General features: G+C 37.2%; 1 protein-coding gene across 3 annotated transcripts in view; it reads left to right on the top strand.

The window, feature by feature from the left end:
- Positions 1–24,174, top strand: part of DENND6A (DENN domain containing 6A) — a 67,883-nt gene that overhangs the window by 19,769 nt on the left and 23,940 nt on the right. For 2 of the 3 annotated variants that reach the window (XM_043587714.1, XM_043587716.1), the window contains 7 exons: positions 7,857–7,969; positions 9,975–10,055; positions 11,632–11,737; positions 12,950–13,029; positions 14,087–14,149; positions 15,145–15,200; positions 23,771–23,893. In XM_043587714.1, the coding sequence (XP_043443649.1) occupies positions 7,857–7,969; positions 9,975–10,055; positions 11,632–11,737; positions 12,950–13,029; positions 14,087–14,149; positions 15,145–15,200; positions 23,771–23,893 (622 nt within the window). The remainder of the gene's footprint in view (positions 1–7,856; positions 7,970–9,974; positions 10,056–11,631; positions 11,738–12,949; positions 13,030–14,086; positions 14,150–15,144; positions 15,201–23,770; positions 23,894–24,174) is intronic. The other variant, XM_043587715.1, reaches the window with a different exon arrangement.

The following is a 24,174-nucleotide window of genomic DNA, read 5'->3' as shown; positions in this document are numbered from 1 at the left end:
TATGATGGGTACCCAAGGACTATAATCACTATATTTTAAATATGTCCAGAGTGAAAATTCAGTATTAGTAGAGGGAGTTTCAAATAAGGATGAATCCAAGGGAAAGATTAATTCTCTTTTTTTCTTAATGTTTATTTTTGAGAGAGAGAGAGAGAGAGAGAGAGAGAGAGAGCAGGGGAGGGGCAGAGAGAGAGGGAGACAGCAGACAGCACCAGCAGATGTAGGATTCGATCTCACAATCATGAGATTGTGACCTGAGCCGGAAATCAAGAGTTGGGACACTTAACCGACTGAGCCACCCAGCTGCCGTTGGAAAGATTAATTCTTGATCTGGATGGATTAGATATGCAGACAGTATTTGTCTCAACAGATTTCTTCTCTGTAAACAACAGGGACATCATCATGTATTTTACCCTTCCCAGTGGTGAGAGCAGTACTTCACACTATCTGTATTGAAGGGCCAGTTGGATTTTTAAAAAATTCCAATCTGTTGTGGACCATGCTTTTATGAAATGCAATCTAAATGCATATTTAGAAAAATGAACGGGAGAAAAATGAAAGAAATGCAAAATAAAAGTCCAAATTTGTTATGGCAGTATCAGATTTCTGTAAGACTTTCTAAATAATTATTCTCAAGTTGGATATTTATTTTGTCATGGATTAGTAACAAGAGTTTGTGGACTGGCATCAGTCTGTGGACTATACTTTGAGAAGCTCTGGTCTAAAGTCCTGCTTCTCTGCAACTCCAACTCATCCGCTCTTAATCACAGGGAGAGTGACTACATAGAGCCAGCCTAGCTCTTGAAGTCTCGTGTTTTATCTTAGTCTTATGCATCCTGATCTACTCTATAGCTGTGTTTGTGCTAATATAGAAATAATCGTTAAAGTTGTCTGTTCCCTGTGGGAATAGTATTTAAGCTTTTATCTCGAATCTTTAAGTGATATTTTTGGTACAAGACAGTGTCCTGTTTAGCTTTGCAGTCTTGGTTTGATTGGCAGATGTGAAAGAGGCTTGGAAAATACCCTATGCCCTTGAGAATTTAAAATGGGAGGAGAGTTCTTTTTTTTTTCTCAGGTATTTTTTTTTCTTCATTTAAATTTTAGTTACAATACGGTGCAATATTGGTTTCAGGAGTAGAATTCAGTGATTCATCACTTACATACAACACCCAGTGCTTATCACAAGTGCCCTCCTTAGTGCCCATCACCCATGTAGCCCATTTCCTACCCACTGCCCTCCATCTACCCATACTTTGTTCTCTATCATTAAGAGTCTCTTGTGGTTTGTTTCCTTCTCTTCTCTTCCCCCAACTTCCCATATGTTCATCTCTTTTGTTTCTTAAATTCCACATATGAGTGAAATCATATAGTATTTGTCTTTCTCTGGTTGACTTATTTTGCTTAGCATAATACGTTCTAGCTCCATTCATTTCATTGCAAATGGCAAGATTTCATTCTTTTTTATGGCTGAGTAATATTCCAGTGTGTGTGTGTGTGTGTGTGTGTGTGTGTGTGTGTGTGTGTCACATCTTCCTTACCCCATTCATCAGTTGATGGACATTTGGACTCTCTGCAAATCTGTATTTTTGTATCCTTTGGCTAAATACCTAATAGTGCAATTGCTGGATTGTAGGGTAGTTCTATTTTTAGTTTCTTGAGGAATTTCTATACTGTTCTCCTGAGTGGCTGCACCAGTTTGCATTCCCACCAACAGTGCAGTAGGGTTCCCCTTTCTCTGCCTCCTCACCAACACCTGCTGTTTCTTGTGTTGCTAATTTTAGCCATTCTGACAGGTGGGAGATGGGATCTCATCATGGTTTTGATTTGTATTTCCCTGATAATGAGTGATGTTGAACATCTTTTCATGTGTCTGTTAGCCATCTGGATGTCTCCTATGGAAAACTATCTATTCATGTCTTCTGCCCATTTCTTAACTGGGTTTTTTTTTTGGGGGGGGTGTTGAGTTTGATAAGTTATTTATAGATTTTGGATACTAATCCTTTATCAGATATGTCATTTGCAAATATCTTTTCTGTAGGCTGCCTTTTAGTTTTGTTGATTGTTTCCTTTGCTGGGCAGAAGCTTTTTATCTTAATGAAGTCCAATAGTTCATGTTTCCTTTTGTTTCCCTTGCCTTCTGCAACGTGTCTATTACGCTGCTTCCAGCCAAGGTCAAAGAGGTTTCGGCCTGTGTTCTCCTCTAGGATTTTGATGGTTTCCTGTCTCATATTTAGGTCTTTCATCCATTTAGAATTTATTTTTGTGTGTGGTGTAAGAAAGTGGTCCAGCGTCATTCTTCTGCATGTCACCATCCAATTTTCCCAACACCATTTGTTGAAGAGACTGTCTTTTTTCCGTTTTACAGTCTTTCCTACTTTGTCGAAGATTAGTTGACCATATGGAGGGAAAGCTCTTCTTGGTATTCCATGTGACATTTATGTAGGAAGAGCCATGACTGAAAGAACCGGCTCCTTACTTGAATGAACTGTGTGGCAAAGAGACCAGTGAGTTCAAGAAGTGTGATCTGAAGGGTGTTTTTCAGAAGGACTTTTTTTCTAACCTTTTTTTTTTTTAAGTTTATTTCTTTAAGTAACCTCTGTACCCAACATGCGGCTTGAACTCCCAACTCCCAGCATCAAGAGTTGCATACTGTGCAGACTGAACCAGCCAGGCGCCCAAAAGGACTTTTTTTTTTTAATGTTTATTAATTTTTGACAGAGAGAGAGAGAGAGACAGAGCATGAGCGGGGGAGGGGCAGAGAGAGAGGGAGACACAGAATCCAAAGCAGGCTCTAGGGACTGAGCTGTCAGCACAGAGCCCAACGCGGGGCTCGAACTCACAGACCACGAGATCATGACCTGAGCCAAAGTCGGATGCTCAACCGACTGAGCTACCCAGGTGCCCCAAAGAAGGACTTTTTTTTTGAGTGAAGAAGCTTTTGATCTCTGCTCCAATTGGCAATAAAGTCGTGTTAAAAATGTTTTATTGAGATATGATTCACCCATGTAAAGTGTATAATTCAGTGATTTTTAGTATATCCATAGAGTTGTGCAACTATCACCACGATCAATTCTAGAAAACTTTTGTCCCCCAGAAAGAAACTCCATTCTCCATTTCCCTTCCACCTACTTCACCCCCCACCAGTCCTAGGCAACCACCTGTCTACTTCCTGTATGGATTTATACACTCTGGATATTTCATATGAATAGGAGTGTTTTTTAGGTCTTGACTTGAAAGAGCCAGTATGATGCAGTCTTCAGGAGTACCAGCTCCAGAGTCAAACTTCTTGGATTGAAATTCTTCCTCTGCCATTTAGGAGATTTATTTTATTGGGTGTTTACATGACCTTTTTATGCCTTGGTTTCCTCTTCATAAACAGGAATGATAATGGGATGTACCTAAGAAGCATGAAGACCAAATGAGTTAATATATCTAAAGCATTTAGAACAGTGCCTGGAACAGGATAAGCACTCATTAAATAGTAGTGTTCAACTCATATATTGAAAGGGAAAAATCACTTCCAAAATAGTGACAAAATATAATGAAAATAATTTTGACCTGGGATTGTGTTTGATTTCTGTTGTAAGAACTTAGTTATTTGGAAAAGGATGGTGGGGAAAGGTCACAGCAATTTTCTTGGTTTAAAGAGTGTTGGTTTATTAGTTCTGTTTTCTAGGCTAGTAACCATGGTCTTGATTAGTTAAACTGGAACTTACCTTAAAGCTGTGGGGTTTTACTGAGCAAATCTGCTGCTTTCTTAATACTTGCTATTTTATCAAAGGAAAGGGTTTATGTTGCTCTTGATCAAGAACCCATATTAAGGTTTATTTTTCTTGGAGAGCTGTCACTTGATCTTAAAACTTGTGTAAGTTAATCCCTGTACCTTGGTTTATATAAGGAAAAAATGATTTCCATTAAAATGTTTTCTCATTTTTAATGTTAATAATCAGAAAGGTGTGGTGCAAATAGCATAACTTTTAGGTCTTTTTGGAGTTTTGTAGAGCTTAGTGAATATGTTGGGTAAAGGATGCTTGGAATTCAGTACAATTATAGGTCAGTTGTGGAGTTTTATTTTAGAATAATTGAACATAGCCACTAGAAGTGACTTTAGAGAGTATCTTATGATACCATTTTTGTTGACAAGGAAATTGAGAATCTTAGGTTAAGTGACTTCTAGAACACTAATTATTGACAGACCTGGGACTAGATTCCATTGATTGTGGTGCCTTTGTCCTCGGGTCCCAACTTTTCCCCCACGATCACATTCATGTAACGGTTTTTCACATGTAATTGTTATGTTGCTTGTGTAGAGCTGCAGTCTCTTGTTACACTGACAAACTGAATGGCTCATACTAACAGTAGAGATTTATTTTTGATGAGGTTGTAGGGTGTCAGGATTTCCTTGCTCTTTCTAGGTATCATTTTCTGCATAGCAAATGCAAAAAATCTGATCGTCAATCTGTAATGTCTCCTTTCTCATCATAATGATGAGGTCAGAATGGAGAACACAGGTCTAGCAAGATAAGGAGTTGATATTTCTTCCTTTCTTCCTTTCTTTCTCAGGCTTCATGCCTGGCGTGGAGCCCCACACAGGCTTGAACTCATGACCCTGAAATCAAGACCTGAGCTGAGATCAAGAGTCAGACGCTTAACTGACTGAGCCACCCAAGGTGCCCCAAGAGTTGATATTTCTTTAGTAACCTTTAGTGTGTGAAGGGACAGACCTCTGAAACATAAAACAGGAACCATTTACCTCAGCTGACAAGGATAACATGGCTAAAGCTTTTCGACTTGGTGAACTGTCTTCTTGACCAATTCTGTACAGCTTGTGGGTGCAGCTGATTACTGGAAAGTTCTCACAGCATGCCCATGACTTGAGAATGGAGCTGGATGGGTAGGGAGTTAAGGCTATGGGAGCTTCATTACTTCCCTTTCACAAAATTCAGCATTCTTTGCATTTTCCAGATGCTATGTATCTGTTTCTTAAAATCCATTATCTTTTCCTGCTCTATCCTATTACGTGTCTCAGAGAAATTAATGTGTCCTTCTTAGTGGCATTTTCTTTTTTTTTTTTAAATATGTTTTAACATACAGTGTTATATTAGTTTCAGGTGTACAATATAGTGATTAAACAATTCTATACGTTACTCAGTGCTCGTCACAAGTGCACTCTTTAATCCCTATCACCTATTTCACCCACCCCCCACTGGCAACCATCAGTTTGTTCTCTATCGTTGAGTCTATTTCTTGGTTTGTGTTTCTCTTTTTCCTTTGTTTTGCTTTTTAAATTCCACATGTGAGTGAAGTCATGTGGTATTTGTCTTTCTCTGACTTTTTTCACTTAGCATTGTGCTCTCTAGATCCATTTTTGTTGTTGCATGTGACAAAATTTCATTCTTTTTTATGGCTGAATAATAATCCATTGTGTGTATATATATTGTGTATATATTATCCACTCATCTATCGATGGACCTTTGGACAGCTTCCATAATTTGCCTACTGTAAATAATGGTGCAATAAACATAGGGGTGTATATATTCTTTTGAATTAGGTTTTGTATTCTTTGGCTAAATACCCAGTAGTGTGATTACTAGATCACAGGGTAGATCAACTTCTAATTTTTTTGAGGCATCTCCATATTGCTTTCCAAAGTGACTGTACCAGTTTGCATTCCCCCCAGCAGTGCATGAAGGTTCCTTTTTCTCCACATCCTCATCAACACTTATTTCTTGTATTTTTGATTTTAGCCATTCTGACAGGAATGAGATGGTATCTCATAGTAGTTTTGATTTGCATTTTGCTATGATGAGTGATGTTGAGCATCTGTTCATGTCTGTTGGCTCTTTCTTCCCTTTTTTTAAAAAAAACACAATATTTAAATGTCTAATAAAGGGAAAAATTGAACCATCAATTTATAAATCTCTTGAACTAAAACAATGCTAGGAGTGTTTTCCATTATCTCAGGTTTCATGTGTTTTCCTTATTTTTAAACTATCTATTGTAACAAGTAAAGAAATTGACTTGGCCCATCCTCCAGTCCCCTGCCCACTTCATCACCAAAGAAATATTAGTTTCTAGGGGCGCCTAGGTAGCTCAGTCAGTTAAGCACTAACTCTTGGTTTTGGCTTAGGTCATGGTCTCATGGTTAGGTTAGGTTTGGCTTAGCTCATGGTCCACGGTCTCATGGAGCTCCACATCGGGCTCTGTGCTGACAGCGTGGAGTCTGCTTGGGATTCTCTTCCTCTCCCTTTTACCCTCCCCTTTCCCCGCGTGTGCTCTCTCTCTGAAAATAAATAAATAAGCATTAAAAAAAATTAAAAATAAATAAGAAATATTAGTTTCTATAACTGCATTTAGGTATGTTGTTTTTTAAAAAACTTAAACATTAACAAGTTTCTACCTCCTTTGTTGAGAACTTCACGTGCTAAGAAAATATAAGTACTTCAGTGTGTAATAGTAAATAATAAAATTGAGCATATTTCATATTTAATATAATCTTATTAGTTCTTAAATATAATAACCAGGAAGAATTTCAGTGATAAGCTACTTAATATGTCTTTGACTTTTTAGACTATTTATGGGTTTTTTTTGTAATTATTGCCAGATAGTTTAGGTAAATTTTACATGTTTTAAGAGGTTTGGTAGAAATGATTAATGTTTAAAAACTTTATTAATCAAAAACCTTTTATTTATTTTATTTTTAGTTTTATTTCTAATGTTTATTTTTTGAGAGAGAGAGAGAGAGAGAGAGACAGAGCATGAGCATGGGAGGGGCAGAGAGAGAGGGAGACACAAAATGCAGGCTTAGGCCCCCAGCTGTCAGCACAGGTCCCAATGCGGAGCTCGAACCCATGAACTGCGAGATTGTGACCTGAGCCGGATGCCTAACCGACTGAGCCACCCAGCCGTTCCTAATCAAAAACCTTTTAAATTAAAATGAGGAAAATAGTGAATCTATTACTTGGGCTCTTCCTGAGTTTGCTATATTATGTCTTTTAAAAAAAAACTTCTCATTGTGAAATACAAAACACATACAAGGTCTAGAAATAGAACTTGCCAGCACCTTAAAAGCCCCCTCATATTCCCTCATGTCCCCTCCTAAACACTGTTTCCTTCCTCCCTCCAAATACAACCACAATTCTGATTCTTACAGTGATAAGTGTCTTGCTTTTCTTTATACTTTGATCACCCAATTATGCATCCCTAAACACTATAGTTTTGCCTGCTTTAAAAAAATTTTTTTTCAACATTTTTTATTTATTTTTGGGACAGAGAGAGACAGAGCATGAACGGGGGAGGGGCAGAGAGAGAGGGAGACACAGAATCGGAAACAGGCTCCAGGCTCTGAGCCATCAGCCCAGAGCCCGACGTGGGGCTCGAACTCACGGACCGCGAGATCGTGACCTGGCTGAAGTCGGACGCTTAACCGACTGCGCCACCCAGGCGCCCCTAGTTTTGCCTGCTTTAAAAAAAATAACAAAAACTATATAAATGGATTTGAACTGTATACGTCCTTTTGCATTTGGCTTCCTTTTCTCATTATTATGTCTGTGAGTCAACATTACATGCAAACAGTTAAAAATTTTTTTTAATTACTGGGGGAAAATGGAATAGGAAAATAGTAAGGAGACATAGGAGTTAAGATGCATGTTTTGCTAATGGCTTTGCCTCTAACCAGCAAAGGTAGCTTTGGACAAGTCACTTGAATTCTCAGGATCTCCTTGTTCTCTTCTAAAACGTGATAGAATGGGTTTAAACGGTTGATAGGACCTTATTAGCTCTAACATTTGATGAATCTGGGTAAATAAATGTTATGCTATGCTATTCTTAATTACTTTCATTTTTGTTTTCATTAGGTTGTCTTGGAGATACCCAGTTTTGTTTTAGATTTCGACAATCTTCTGGGAGGAGGGTGTCACTGCATTGTCTCCTGGATCATCATGACAAAGATTTACCAGTTTACTTAAAGGTTGGAAAAGTAGCAATAGAAAAATGTCCATGTGAGAGGAAACTTTAGAACTCAGTTACCTCTAAAGCATTCAGAAATATTTTACTTTTGTGTTATTACTATATTATACTGTTAGATTTCCTAAGTGAGTCTAATTCATAAGGATTCAGCATGTGAAAGAAAGAAACTTTACAAAGTTACTGTTCTTGAAACATATAATGCCACTGTGAATTTTAGAAATAAATTAGAATGTTGAGGTGGTTTTCTTTCATTTGTTAATACCTCTTTGTTTAGATGTGGAGTTGGGGTGGTACCATACCAGTAAATATCACGTAGAGTTGAAGATTCCCTACTTTATGATAGAATTGTAGTTGTCTCTTTTTGAGCTTTGTTTTCCAGTTATTTATTAAAAACAATTTTAATAATTTAGATTATTTCAGAGTATAGGCTTCTGTTTGGTATTCCATATTTACATCTCTGACTGTGTGAGGCACATTTCCGTCTGGATGTCCTATCAGCACATCCAGTATGACCTCATTTGCCTAAAATCAGCATTTACAGTTAACCTCCCTGGTTCCAGTAATGACAGGAACCCTTTCCCAGTTAGCAAAGCTATTACCTTTGAAATGTCTTATAGCCATCTACTCCTTTCCATGACCTTTTGCTTTCGCTATCAACATATTCTTTCAACTGATAATAATAGTTACTATTGACTGGTGCTTATATTCTAGGCACTGTATTAATAAGCTTGTGTTATCTCATCAGTCCTCATAGTGTTCTGAGAGTTTCTTTTGTAAATGAGGGAATTGAGGGCTGATGAGGATAATAATTTTGCCTAGACATCCCATCTTTTGGGTTTTTTTCAATGTAATATATTGTATACAGAGTTGTCAGCTAAAGTACATGTATATATTATATAAAAATAAATACAAAATGGCTATCTGTTGCTTAATGAATAAAGAGGCAATGATAGTGCGATTTCCTTGTCCTCACTTTTTGGGCCTTCCAAGATAAGACCTTTACGTTTCCAGTTTCCAACTTTATCTCCTTTCTGTACATGTGCCACATTTTAACCAAACTGAACTATGTGCTTTTTCCTGAGGTAGCTTGTATTTTTCAGTCTCTGTGTGTTTGTTTTTGCTCAAACTCCTGGCTCTCTAAACCTGGGATGTTTTTGCCTTTGTTTAACTCCTATGCATCCTTCAATGCCCCATTCGAAAACAGCTGCCTCTATGAAATCTCTACTGATTCCCATAGACAGAAGTAATCTCTTCCCTCTTGGCCTCCCTGTAACACTTTGTGGTTTCTTCATAGTACCTACCTTGAGGTTTGTTTTTGTCCCTCATAGATTGTGGTCTTCTTAAGGAACTATATCTGATGCATCTTTTAACTTCTGTAACACAATGCCTTGTTCAAAGTAGATGGTCAATAAATATTTGTGCAAAGAATAATCAGTGAGGAACTGGGTTAAAGTTTATTTTATTAGGATGTAAAAACTTCTTATGTTTTTTGGAATGTATTTACTTTCAAATTATATTTTGATAAATATTTCGGTGTTTCATTTTTATTAGGTAAAAATAGAACTGATTATGTAACATTCAGATTGGCATTTAACTCCTTTTTTTCTCTCTCAAAATTTTACATTAGGATACTTCATTTTATTAAGACTGACCCCTAACTCATACTTGTGGGCACAATTTAAAAATATACATGTAGCATTGGAGAAAACGTAGAATTTGATTGTTTCCTGACGTCCATTAACTAGTACAGATATGAATAAACAACATAAGCTGAGGAGGTTATAATGGGAAAAATCTGATTTTAGTACTTTAGTTGAAATTATTTCACCTTTGGGCAAGCTCCAAGTTTATATCTGCCAGTTACTATCATGATTGTGTTGGTGGAAAAGCATAACTAGATCTTTGTGTATATTTCATATCTCAGTTCAGGTTTGTAAAGGAATGTGATGTTAATAATAACAAAAGGATGGCAATATGTATTTTTTTATTTGTCACTTCTTTCATAGAAGGATCCTGCTTATTTTTACGGATATGTGTATTTCCGACAAGTTCGAGATAAAAGTCTAAAAAGAGGCTACTTCCAGAAGGTAAATTTCATATGCACTAATAGGGAAATTGTTTTTATATTGTGGATAGAAAAATAGAAACTGTAAGGATGAATAGTCTTTAAAGTCTTTGATATTTTATCTTTAAACATACTAGAACTTACTTTTTTTTTTTTGTTTTTTTAGATTATAGATACCTGTCCCTAGATTTTTTTTTTTTTTTTTTTAAAGTAAGTCTCGGGGCGCCTGGGTGGAGCAGTCGGTTAAGCGTCCGACTTCAGCCAGATCACAATCTCGCGGTGTGGGAGTTCGAGCCCCGCGTCAGGCTCTGGGCTGATGGCTCAGAGCCTGGAGCCTGTTTCCGATTCTGTGTCTCCCTCTCTCTCTGCCCCTCCCCTGTTCATGCTCTGTCTCTCTCTGTCCCCAAAATAAATAAACATTGAAAATAAATAAATAAATAAATAAAGTAGGTCTCATGCCCAGGACCCTGAGATTAAGATGTGAGCTGAGAATCAAGAGTTGGATGCTTAACTGACTGAGCTACCCAGATGCCCCTGTCCCTAGATTTTTAACTGGGATTGAATTTTGCCTTTCTGCTATCTCTGTGCTAGATTCCTGACAGTTATACATATTGTATGAAATTGTTAAAAGCCAAATGAATCTGCTTAATTTCCACATTTTGGGATGAGGAAAAGAATCAACAGATGATTTTTAATATCGTTACAACTAATAAAAGTCTGCAGTATCTTTTTTTGAACAGCTAAGAGTCACTATATACATCTTAGCAACATCTTAATCGTTAGTATTTCCATTCTAAATGTACAGTCATTTTATTTTCTTTAAAAAAAAAATTAGGGGCACCTGGCTGGCTCAGTCAGAAGAGCATGCAACTCTTGATGTTGGGTTTGTTAGTTTGAGCCCCACATTGGGTGTAGAAATTACTTAAATTGATTAATTAGTTAATTAAATCCCAATCATCATTAAAAATAATAATTGGCTCTGATTTAATTACAGCTAACAGGGACACACCTTTACCTTTTGTAACTAGAATGTGCCTTGACCACTAATTGATATTGGATGGAAAGGTAAAAAGTAGTTTCCAAGAGAAATAGATGAAAAAATTGGCATAATCCATATCTGAATTGGCCCAACTATAAAGTCAGAGTTTCTAAGTATATGGTTATGATCATTGAAAACTAAAATAACAGCAATCATAGGTCTTAGTTTGAAAAAGCATCATGATTTGCTCTTCCTATATTAGAAAGAGTTCATCTCACTAATTCCTGGTAGAACTGCTTTGCTAATGACAGTAGTAGCGAGGCCTTGGAAATTATCCATAATATTTGTCTCTTTATAGGAAATTCTTTTTCCTGGAGATCAGGAGAATCTGTGAATATGCCCTTATGCTCTTAAGGTGTAGTAATAAGGTTAAAGTTCTTGCATTCTGCTACTGTAGTTTTATGTAGTTTTTCTTTTAACCGTTTACTGCAAAAACTTTCTTTCAAAATCCACACTTTTTGCTGAATTTAGCTTGTTAGTAATTGATTTTATAAGAAATGACAAATTTAAATTATAATCATCAGGAAAATAAAAAATCATGTTTCTTTTTTCTCTCCAGTCCTTGGTTTTGATCAGCAAACTACCTTACATTCATTTTTTTCATACCGTGCTCAAACAGATAGCGCCAGAGTATTTTGAAAAGAGCGAACCTTATTTGGAAGCAGGTAAGTTAAATATTGTGTGACTTAGATACTTTATGAAGGAGTTTTAAAAATTTTCCTGGAAATAGCTGATAAATATAAAGTTGACTTTCTAAAAAATTTAGTTAAGAATTTTAAGGGCTAGGGACGCCTGGGTGGCTCAGTCAGTTAAGCATCTGACTCTTGATTTCACCTCAGGTCATGATCTCACAGTTCATGAATTCGAGCCCCATGATGGGCTCTGAGCTGACACCACAGAACCTGCTTGGGATCCTCTGTCGCTTTCTCTCTGCCCCTCACCCACTCTCTCTCCCTCTCTCTCAAAATAAATAAATAAACTTAAAAAATATCTCTTAAAAATTGTTTTAAAAAAGAAGAATTGTAAGGGCTATATGGTAGGAGAGAAATGAAAAGCTATTCTTCATCTTTACCTACAAACACAAAAGACCGTATCTTTTATTATCTCCTTTTGCAGCATAGATGATGCCTATTTATTAGGTTAATGATGAACAAATATGAAGTTGACAGCTCTGCTTCTCAGAGTAGTGTTTAAACAAATCTTTATGTCACTCAATGCAGAGGCCTCTATTGAGTGTTATGTTTTTGTTGCTAATTTGGGTAGTGATGAGTGAATAGGAAAACTCCCTTTCAAAAAATTTATGAACTAGTTTGTATCTTAGAACATAGGTATATTTCAGGGTGCCTGGGTGGCTCAGTTGGTTAAATGTCTGACTCTTGATTTCGGCTCAGGTCATGATCTCATGCATGGTTCATGAATTCAAGCCCCATGTTGGGCTCTGGGCTGACAGTGCGGAGCCTGCTTGGGGATTCTCTCTCCCTCTCACTCTGTCCCTCCCTCTCTCTTCTCTCTCTCAAAATAAAACAAATAAACTTAAAAAAAAAAAAAAAAGAACACAGGTGTATTTCTGGTGAAATGCAAGATATTTTCACCACTTTTACTTTTCTGTTACCTTTTTAATTTTTTCTTTTTTTAGTTTTTATTTTATTTTAGAGCAAGAACACGTAAGTGGGGAGAGGGACAGGGGGAGAGAAAGAGAGAGAGAAATTGAAGCAGGCTCCATGCTCAGTGCAGAGTGTGATACAGGGCTTGATCCCACGACCCTAGGATCATGACTGAGCCACACAGGCACCCCTGGAGTTCTAATTTCTAATGTTTCATTTTTCATATTTTGCAATTTGAACTTATACTAAGGAAAGATTGTATTATTTTTTCAGCTTGTAATGATGTTGATCGATGGCCTGCCCCAGTGCCAGGGAAGACATTACACCTGCCTATTATGGGGGTTGTAATGAAGGTAATAGCTTTTATTTCATTTGTCTCCTTTTCTAGAGAACTCTAGGAAGTTCATAGATGAGTTTTGCTTTTTAACTTCCTAATAATGTTCAATGTCAATATTGCTGTCATTTGTGTGTGAGGAGTTAGAGATCCCACAGTTTATCCTGCTGTACAGAACCATTAGTTACACAACTCCAGGGGCTACCTGTCCCATTTCATCCTTAGAGTTTTACACAAGGGTGTCATTCTTGTATAATACATGTGACTGTAAATGCAGCCTTTGAGACTTCTGCAACTCCATGGCCCTCCAGAGATGGGTGGCATTGCAGAATACTTGTAGAGTCAAGTATGAATTAGTAAAAAATGGGAAGAAATTAGGAAAGCCATTGGTTCTTAGTAATAAATTTCTTCATGTGTGATGTCAGACCAAACATGCCCATCCCAGGATATGGTACTTTTATTCAGTTTTCTTGTCTTTTTTTAAAAATGAAATAGCATTTTGCTCTCAGGCTTTGTATGAATGTGCTGTAGTGCTTTTGCAATTCATTTTCAAATTGGACTTATTTTTGGCAATGCTGTGTTTTTAGATGTACTTACTTCTGTAGGATGTGTTCTGTTTTTTTCCCTGGGAGATTATCAAAGTGGTACTCCTAGCTCTGGGTTGTAAGTTCTCATGGTTTCCTGTGAGATTTATCCCATGATTTGGCAAGCTTGAGAGGGTGTGTTTGGGTGTGTGTATATTAATGAAGCAAAGAATGGAACAATAAATAGGAAGCAGTATAAAGTTGATGCTCTTTTTCTGTTTTTCAGCACATTTGCTTCTCAGTGAGTTAGTGATTTCCATGTGTATGGGAATATGGAGACATTGGTTCACTTACCTTCTGTGACTAAAGATAAATAAGACTGTAGTTTTAAAATCTGATATAAATACTTTGTTTTTATGGATTTTTATGCATTGCTGAGTGTACTGTTTTAGTGGTAAGAGTGTTTCTGATCCCTCGTTGTAGTGGGAGTCGCAGACCATATAAAGGACATTCTTTTATAGCCAAAGTTAATTTCTTCTCTGTCTCTTCAAGGTACGGATTCCCACATGTCATGACAAGCCTGGGACAACTCAAATAGCGCAGTTAACTCAGCAGGTAGTGTGGTACTGTGGTAGAATAATCCAGCATATATAGTCTCTTTAACAGAATTCTTAAACTAGCAAATATAGAGCTTCTTGGGTTTATGATATATTTCTGAATATTACTGAAATATCCCATTAAATAATTTTGTAATAAATTGATAATAAACTTTCTAATGTTTCTCAGATTGTTTTTCTTGTTTGTTATCTAGCAGATACTGGAGAACTCAATTTATAATGTAACTGTGAGGACTAGGGGAAAAGGACATAAAACCTCTTACCTTCTTAGAAGAATGGTCAACAGGCTTTTGTTTTTAGGAAACTCAGTCAAAGGATTCTTTAGTTATGATTGCTTTTCATTTCCCCCACAGTCACATCTGTTCATGGGTGGGGTTGAAGTTTTTGTTTTTTTTTTTAATTTTTTTTTTAATGTTTTTATTTATTTTTGAGACAGAGAGAGACAGAGCATGAGCAGGGGAGGGGCAGAGAGAGAGGGAGACACAGAACCTGAAGCAGGCTCCAGGCTCTGAGCTGTCAGCACAGAGCCGGAAGTGGGGCTCGAACTCACGGATTGTGAGATTATGACCCGAGCTGAAGTCAGCCTCTCAACTGACTGAGCCACCCAGGCGCCCCGGTTGAAGTTTTTATTTGAAATGTTTTAACTGGTATATTAACACTCCCATTGTTTGAATTGAATTAAAATAGAAAGCAGTAGGAAAACTAATTTTTCCTGTTATATACATATATCAACTGGCATAATGCAGTTGTGAATTAATCTGTCCTCTGACTATTAGATTAATGTTTTATCCAAGGAATCTGTCATCCTTGACCTTCTGCTGTGTTAGGAGAGATTGCTAAGGCCCAATCTCTTTGTGGCTGCTCCTGGAGGAAGAGAATCTTAAAAGATAGGGCAATATGGCTTATTGATCACAAGATAGATAGGCATTTTTAAAAAAAGGAATTTCTGTAAATTTTAGTGATATCTTCTGTATTTTTTCTCTTTTATCTCAGGCAGACACACATATATCTGTTATTTTACCTACTGTTCATGAGGTGGATCTTTTCAGGTAAATTTTATTAAGTGCCTTTCCTCCTTTGCTTTGTGATATTGTTTTTAATTTCTTTAGAAAATGAATGTTCTTAAATGTGGAAAAAACTGGAAAAAAATAGTCATATTATGTTTCACAGGTTATAAATCAATGGTTCATCCCTAATGCATGTTACGAACTTTGATGATTAGGGAAATTTGGATGTGGTTGGCTATTACATGGTAGAAACAAATTATTTTTTGTTTGGTTTGTTGTGAGAATAGTATTGTAATGATGTAAGAAAATAGACTTGATTTTTAAAGATGAATTTTTAACTATTTTGAAGTGAAATGTCATGAGGTTTGTGTTTTATTTTAAAATACTTCAGTAAGGGGTGCCTGGGTGGCTCAGTTGGTTAAGTGTCTGACTTCGGCTCAGGTCACAATCTCACGGTCCGTGGGTTCAAGCCCTGTGTCGGGCTCTGTGATGACAGCTTGGAGCCTGGAGCCTGCTTCGGATTCTGTGTCTCACTCTTCTTTCTGCCCTTCCCCCTGCTCGTGCTCTGTCTCTCTCTCTCTCTCTCTCTCTCTCTCAAAAACAATAAATAAACATTAAAAAAATTTTTTTTAAATATTTACTAAGAAGTGTCCAGCTAGCTTAGTTGGTAGAGCCTAAGACTTAAAATACGTCTGTAAGAAAAAAATTAATGAAGTAAAAATGGTAAAATATTGTTAACTCTAGATGATAGGTAAATGGGGGTTCTTACACTACTGCCTTTGTTTTTCTGTATGTTTGAAGCTTTTTAAAATGCAAAATAAAAAAAAGAGAATCTAGCACATAAAAAAAGAACAGGGAAAAGTACCAATGCCTGTGCCTTACCCAGGGCAGCTGAATAGAAATCTCTGGATTAGTGCCCAAGTTCCAGCTCCTGGGTAGATCTGCTTGGCTTGAGAAACCACTGTTGTTGCAGAGCAGTTATTAAATAGTAATACATGCAATTGGGAGTCATGTGAAAGGCTTAGACTGGGATTTTTGGTTTGGGGTGTATGTGGAATTTTGTGTATGTGTGACCTTTAAACTACATGGAATACTACTTCAGAGGATGATTAGTTCTATATGCTTGATTTGTTTTATACACTTGGCCCTAGCACAGCCTATTAATCCCACTTCTAGGAATTTATCCTGTAAAAATGAAAGCATACATCCTCACAAAGACCTATATGCAAATGTTTATAGCAGCTCTATTCATACCAGCCTACAACCAGAAACTGCATTTGTCCATAAGCTGGTAAATGGATAAACAAATGTGATTCTTACATGTGTGTGGAATACTACTTAGCAGTTAAAAAAAGACAGCACTATTGATACAGCCAGCAACATAGGTGACTCTCAGAAGTGTTATGTTTGGCAAAAGGAACCAGATTTTAAAGAGCTACTTACTCAGTGACTCCATTTATAGATATTCTAGAAAAGGGACAGAAATCAGCTCAGTGGTTGCCTGGAGGGTGGGAGAGGGAAATTGAGTAAAAGGGGATGAGGGAATTTTTGGAGTGATGGAAGTGTTTTATATCTTTGCTAAGTGTAAATGTTTCTGTATGTAAATGATAAATCTTTTTTTTAAATTTTTTAAATTTATTTTTGAGAGAGAGACAGAGTGAGAAGGGGCAGAGAGAGAGGGAGACAAGGAACCTGAAGCAGGCTCCAGGCTGTGAGCTGTCAGCACAGAGCCCGATGCAGGGCTCGAACTCACGAACCGTGAGATCATGACCTGAGCTGACGTCTGGCGCTTAACTGACTAAGCCACCCAGCACCCCCGTAAATGATAAATCTTAAAAACAAATTGATTTTCTTTTAAAACATTTTTAATGTTTATTTGTTTTTGAGAGAGAGAGAGAGAAAACATGCAAGCGGGGTAGGGGCAGAGAGAGAGGGAGACAGAAAATCCAAAGCAGGCTCTGCACTGTCAGCGCAAACCCGGATCCAGGGCTCGAACTCACAAGTCGGACTCTCAACCAACTGAGCTACCCAGGCACCCTCAAATTGATTTTCTTTTAAAAAATTAAGTGTTGTAGCATTCTTAGAATAAAGAGGAGAAGTGCCCCCCAAATACATGAATAATTATTACAGGAAAAATACACTAAGAAGGATCCATACTGTTAGTAGTTTTGATACTTCATTCGTTTAGGAATAAGTGAAGAACTGGCATAAGTTGATATAGAATTTGATTACCAGACTTGTTTTCTTTTGAACTGCTGGGTGCAAGTCTTAATGCCTTTCAGTTTATCAGTTATCTTTGCTTTCATGGCAATTAATTATTCCTACCACTAACACTTTTTATTAGCATATATCTTTTCTCCTGATTATGAATGACATGTTATTGTTTTTAAAGTAGGACAAGTTAGTGTGTTGTTCTTTTAATTCTTGTTGCTCAGGAGGTGAGAAAATGGAAACTTGAACAATAATAGTCCCACACAGAGAGAGCATTGCACCGAGCATTTAACATCTGACGTTCAGATTAGTGCTTCGTCCATGATGGCACTCTTCATTTTGTTCGTGGAGAGCTTACATTGTACATTTATTCCTGTGAATAAGAGTTTAAATGTTTATCATTATATTGAAGGTGATATTTTTATACCCACAATTAGCTTGAGAGCAAAGGAAAGAGACCTGGAAAGATGTTTGGAGCTGAGTGCCAGAGATGCAGTTGAGTGTAAGGGCTTGTCCCCCTCCTTCTAGCAAGTCAAGGCTTGTTAAGCTACCACGTATCCATGGACCATGGCTTTCGTTTCAGCCCTCTCAATCATGTACATAGTCTTCTCATTCAGTTTTTAAGTTGGGCTTAGAATTGAGGGATGGTTTTCTGTTGAAAGAAATGGACATTCTCTTGCCTGGAGTCAAGGACGTTTTACCTAATGATACTTGCTGTTGGTTCTTCACGCAGCAGGAGGCATATCAGTGATGTGTTGTCATCTTCCTCTTTGCCCTCATCTTGAGAATGAGCCGTCTTGGCTTTCTACCCCACTGGCAGGATAGATAACAGTTATGAGTGTTTTTGTGTTTCAAAGAGTGTAAAAGTCTATTACTATTACTACATAAAATCTGATGTGTCTGGGGGCGCCTGGGTGGCGCAGTCGGTTAAGCGTCCGACTTCAGCCAGGTCACGATCTCACGGTCCGGGAGTTCGAGCCCCGCGTCAGGCTCTGGGCTGATGGCTCAGAGCCTGGAGCCTGTTTCCGATTCTGTGTCTCCCTCTCTCTCTGCCCCTCCCCCGTTCATGCTCTGTCTCTCTCTGTCCCAAAAATAAATAAAACGTTGAAAAAAAAAAATTAAAAATAAATAAATAAATAAATAAAAAATCTGATGTGTCTGATGCTCTTTGATGTTAGTTTAATTTTCAAGATTATAATAACATGGTATATCTTTCTGAAAAGGGTTGAAACCTTTAGTATCTAGTTATTTATGTATGTATCTATTTATTCATTTATTTATCTATTTGGAGTAAGTTTCTCATTTTTGCCAGAGGATGGCTTTTGGCAGGGGTGGGGAGCAGTAGAACTTAGCATAAAGCGTGCCACTCCAGAGTGGAGATATAAAAATAATACTGAAAAAATATCCTATGATTTTCCTATAGAACTCTCATTTTAGTAATTTTACACTGCAGTTAATTAGACACATACCATCAATATTTATTAAAGTTCGAGCTGGAGATAGGTTTCTTCCTTGAATATTTAATACTTATCTCCCCTAATAAAAGTACTTTATATAATAGATATTTCTAATGTACTATAATTTCATAGAATGCTTCATCTTATAACTGTACTTGCTGTCTGTTTTTGCCCTTACTGAGAATATATTACAATACTTGTGAGAAAACATAATTTCCAGCTTTAATGCCTTAAGGGCATCCCACTATTAAATGTATACTTACCCACATACACACACTTGCCACTTTTCTGTAAATTTGTGATTGTTTCAAAATTATATATATATATATGTGTGTATATATATATATGTATATATATATATGTTTATATTTGCAAATGTATATGTGTATACATGCATATAGATAGTTGAAACAATCATAAATTTACAGAAAAGTAGTAAGTATAATATAGAAAACTTTTTTCCTTGAACCAGTGGATAGTCATTTGAAGACCTGATGTTCCCATCATCTCTGAATACTTTAGAGTCTATTTCGTACAAATAAGGATATAATGCAGCCATCAAAATTGGGAAGTTAACATTGATAATATTATTTAATTCAGATGTGACCAGTTGTCACAATACTAGTTCAGAATTTTCTGTTGCATTTCCTTGTCCTGTCTCTTCTGTCTTTCTTTCAGTCTGGAATAGATCTTCAAGTCTTCTTTTCATACACCTAAGCTTCTTGTGGTTACAAGACAGTTATTTTGCAGGAAATCCCTGAGTTTAGGTCTGTCTGGGATTTACTCAAAATTAGATTCAAGCTCTGCATGTTTGACATGGAGGTAGCTTGCGTTATTACTGGTGACGTTTACTTTGTGGTATTCTCCAAGCTTCTTGATTGGTAGTTACTCGTTTTCTTTTTGTGAATAAGTATTTTGTGGGGAGGCACTTTGAAACTATGTATATGAGTTATTTATTGCTGTGTAATAAATTACCCCTTTAGAGGCTTGAGAGAACAAATAGTACTTCACACACTTTCTGAGGGTTAGGAATCTGGGAATGGCTTAGCTAGATGGTTCTAGCTCTAAATCTCTTATGAAGTTGCAGTCAAGATACCAGCTAGGGTTTTAGTCATTTGGACAAATGGGGCATGAGTATCTGTTTCCCTAAAAGGCTTACTTGGCTGCTGGCTGGAGGTCACCATTTCTTGTGGATTTTAGCAGGAGCCTCATTTCTAGCCATGTGGACTGGCCCATAGGGCAAGTTGAATGTTCTCACAGTATTGGGCAGGTGATCTGAGACAAGGCAGAAGCCAAAATGTCTTTAATGACCCAACCTTCAAAATTGCACATTGTTGCTTTACCTTACTCTGTTTGTTACATGTAAACCAATAACGTAGCCCACAGCTAAGAGGGGGAGGATTGGGCTCCCATGGTTTTTTGTTGTTGTTGTTGTTGTTGTTGTTGTTTTTTAAATGTTTATTTTTGAGGGGGGTGGGGAGGGAGACAGAGCAGGGTTGGGGGAGGGGCAGAAAGAGAGGGAGACACAGAATCCAAAGTAGGCTCCAGGCCCTGAGGTGTCAGCTCAGAACCCAACACAGGGCTCTAATCCATGAACTGCAAGATCATGACCTGAGCTGAAGTTGGATGCTTAACCACTTAACCAACTGAGCCGCTAGGCTTCCATGTTTTAAAAGGAGTGTCAAAGAATTTGTAGAAATATTTTAAATCATTACATTGTGTATATTTTATGGGCTGTTGTTTTTTTCTGTTTTATTCAATAGGTTATTAAAATCCATTATTCTCATTTGGTGTTCCAGTTGTCCCCAATTTGGCCAGTGACACTTGTCTTCAAGTTGGCCTCTGTTTTGTTTTGTTTTGGTTTTTTACATATCCTTGTCATTCTTTAAGCATTTCCTTCCTTCTTGTTTTTTTTTAAAGTCTATTCATTTATTTTTGAGAGAGAGAGAGAGAGAGCACGAGTGGGGGTGGGTGAAGGCAGAGAGAGAGAGAGAGAAAATCCTAAGCAGGCTCTGCACTATCAGCACAGAGCCTGATGTAGGCTCAAATTCATGAACCAGGAGACCGTGACCGGAGCCAAAACAAAGAGCTGGACACTTAACTGACTGAGCTACTTAGGCACCCTGAAACACTTCCTTGCTTTCTAGTATAAAATGTGCCAAGCTTATCTTTTTTTTTTAATTAAAAAAAGATATATAATTCACATACCATAGTATTCGCTCTTTTAAAATATACAATTCACTGGTTTTTACTGTATTTCACAAAGTTGTGCAATCATTACTGCTATCTAGTTCTAGAACATTTTCATCACTTCAAAAAGTAACCCTGTACCCAGTAGCAGTTATTCCCCATTCTCTCTCCTCTACCAGCCTTTGGGAACCACTAATCTACTTTCTATCTCCATCCATCGATTTGCCTCTTTGGGGCATACCATATAAATAGAATCCTAAAATACGTGGCTTTTTGTGTCTGCTTACACTTAGCAAATCATTTCCATGGTTTATCCGTGCAGTAGCCTGAATCATTATTTGATTCACTTTATGATGTTCTGTTGTGTGGATACCACATTTTATTTATCCATTAATTCACTGAAGGATATTTGGATGGTTTCTACTTTTTGACTGTTACATATAATGCTACTACGAACATTTGTATATAAGCTTTTGCGTGGACCTATGTTTTCTTGGGTGCCAAGATTTTCTTGTATTTTTTCTTCCTTAGCCCTGGAATCACCCATTTCTTCAAAAAGCCTTGACTTTTTTTAGTGGAGAATAGGATTCAGAAGCCAAAATCTGGGTACTGGTTGAGCTCATTGCTATTGGAATATCACTGATTTTAGGCCCTCTCAGTGGACAGAGCTAGGGAGTATACATATATATATATATATATACACACATACATACATATATATTTGTAAAGGGATGCATATGTACCTACTCATATATAATATGTATACATTTTTGCATAGGTACTTCTATATCTGTATTTATTGAAAACCCTAAAGTCACACCAGTACCCCCAATTCCAATCCTACAAGACAAGGTTCACTCTAGTTTTCTTTCTATATTGGTATTTCTTTTCCCTTTCTGAGGAACTACCTCCTATTATTCTTAATTTATTTACTTATTTGATCAGTCCTTGTTAGTAACCAGTATCTCATCGCTGCTTAAACCCTCTCCTCCGTGCAGATGACTTTCTTACCCAACTTGGGCTCTGACACTCCACACCCACCTGCCCTTCATAGATACCCTTCCTCAACCTTCTCAGGCTGTGCTCCATGCCAGATTCCCCCCACGTGGTTATGCTCCTACCCCAGTTAGGCTTCTGTATTGCACATTTAGGCCCCCTATCCATATGCTTGCTTGTGCTCTGGCTCCCGATGTTAGGGCAACCCCCAGAGGAAAGCCCTCCTTACCCTACAGTGCTCCTATACCTCATCCCAGACCACCTCTCCATGCACACACCCTATTCCCCCTGCTCTTACATTCCACCGTGGACAACTTCAACACACTCTGGCTCTGACACTTCATACCAGGCTGCCCCTCCAGGCCCCTCACACTTCTTGGCCTGTCATCTCAAACCAGATCACCTTCACACATGTACATTTTCCTCACCACGTTTGGGTTCCAGCAGCCCCACAGCAAGTCACGTTCTCCATGTGAACGTCTCCCTTATCTCACATAAGCCCTCACACCTTGCTCTGAGCCATCATGTCTTCCTTTCTCTCCTGGCAGAGATGCCTACCATGCACCATGTTCTGTTTTAGGATTGAATTGTTTAGGAAAGGAAGAGGAGGAAGAGCTCGTTTGTCTTATCCCTGAACTGTTTATTATTTTGCTTTGGGTGTTTTTGCACTTCCTTCACATTTGTATTCTTGCCTTTGAATAGTTAAAACTAAATTTCCCTAATTTCCATTCCACAAATCTGTTTTATATTTTTGCATGTAAGCTTTTTTCTTTTTCTTTCTTTCCTTCTTGTTTAATTTTTCTTGTTTTCTTCAAAATATTTACACTAGAAATTCAGATGCAAGAAAGCAATATTAATGAAATAGGTCTACCATATGGTACAATTTAATAATTACTTTATATGCTTTTATTATTTGTCAGTCATTCTGTGTCAATATGTTGCATTTCATTTTCTAAAAATTGGAATCAGTCAAATTGATATGGTTTTTAATGTGGACAAAAGAGACTTTCTTTCTGCCTTTCTTTGTTTCTTGTGTGTATATATGTTTTTAACTGGGTAGATTGATTATGATTTTTATAAATATATAAGTATTTTTTCCTCCAATCTAGTAGGAAAAGTTGTTACCCTAATGGAAGAAATTACTAAATAAATAAAAGTTACCAAATGTCTGAGGCTAAGTAGTGTGCCAGAGCTCTGTTCTGATAGGCTTCCATCTAGTTCCAGGGCTACTATAAAAATCTGCAGCATTTCAGTAAGGGAAGGATCTGCCCAGGAAATCCTTCTGTTGTTTGGCCTTCGAACTCCCCCTTGTGATTTGTTTCCATCATTTTTTAACATTGAATGCCTTGGCTCTTAAATTAATTACATCCAATAAATATCCTTTGGAAAATTGATTTTTCTTGTTTTCTTCAAAATTTTACAACAGAAATTCAAATGTAAGAAAGCAATAATGATGAAATAAATCTACCATATGGTATAATTTAATAATTATTTTATGTGCTTTTATTATTTGTCAGCCATTCTGTGTCAATATATCACATTTCATTTTCTAAAACTTGGAATGAGTCAAATTGATATGTTTTTTAATGTGGACTAAAGAGACTTATGCATCACCGTATTCTAAATGAATTTGTATGTCACAACAAGGTACAAATAGCTGGAAGAATTTATATCAGTATGAAGTTTTTAGAATGATTATCTAAGAACTTAAAAAACAGGGTTGGAAAATAATACTTCTACCATATAAACACCTTTTAGGTGTTTCTGCCCAGTTTTCCTTCATAGTCAGATGCTTTGGGAGCTGGTCCTGTTGGGGGAGCCCCTCGTGGTCATGGCACCGTCACCATCAGAGTCGTCAGAGACTGTATTGGCACTTGTGAAGTGAGTATATTTGGTTCCTGATGGTGATAGTTGCAGCATTTTTCCATCTGTGTTATGTTTGCACACTCATTGCACTGATCCAGACAACGCCTCTCTTATAAGAAGGGTGCTCATTATAGCCCCGTTTCATGGATGAGATAAGTAATTCATGCTCCAGGAGGGCTGGAACCATGGGGGGTTTTTTTGCTTTGATTGATTGAACAAGAAACATTCATTCACTTATGCAAAGTTGGTACCTGACAACTTTGCATGAATGGTCAGTGTCTAGTAAAAGACATGTA

Source organism: Prionailurus bengalensis, chromosome A2, assembly GCF_016509475.1.
Source record: "Prionailurus bengalensis isolate Pbe53 chromosome A2, Fcat_Pben_1.1_paternal_pri, whole genome shotgun sequence".
Classification (NCBI taxonomy): Eukaryota; Metazoa; Chordata; class Mammalia; order Carnivora; family Felidae; genus Prionailurus; species Prionailurus bengalensis.
This window is presented reverse-complemented; position numbering and strand designations above follow the sequence as displayed.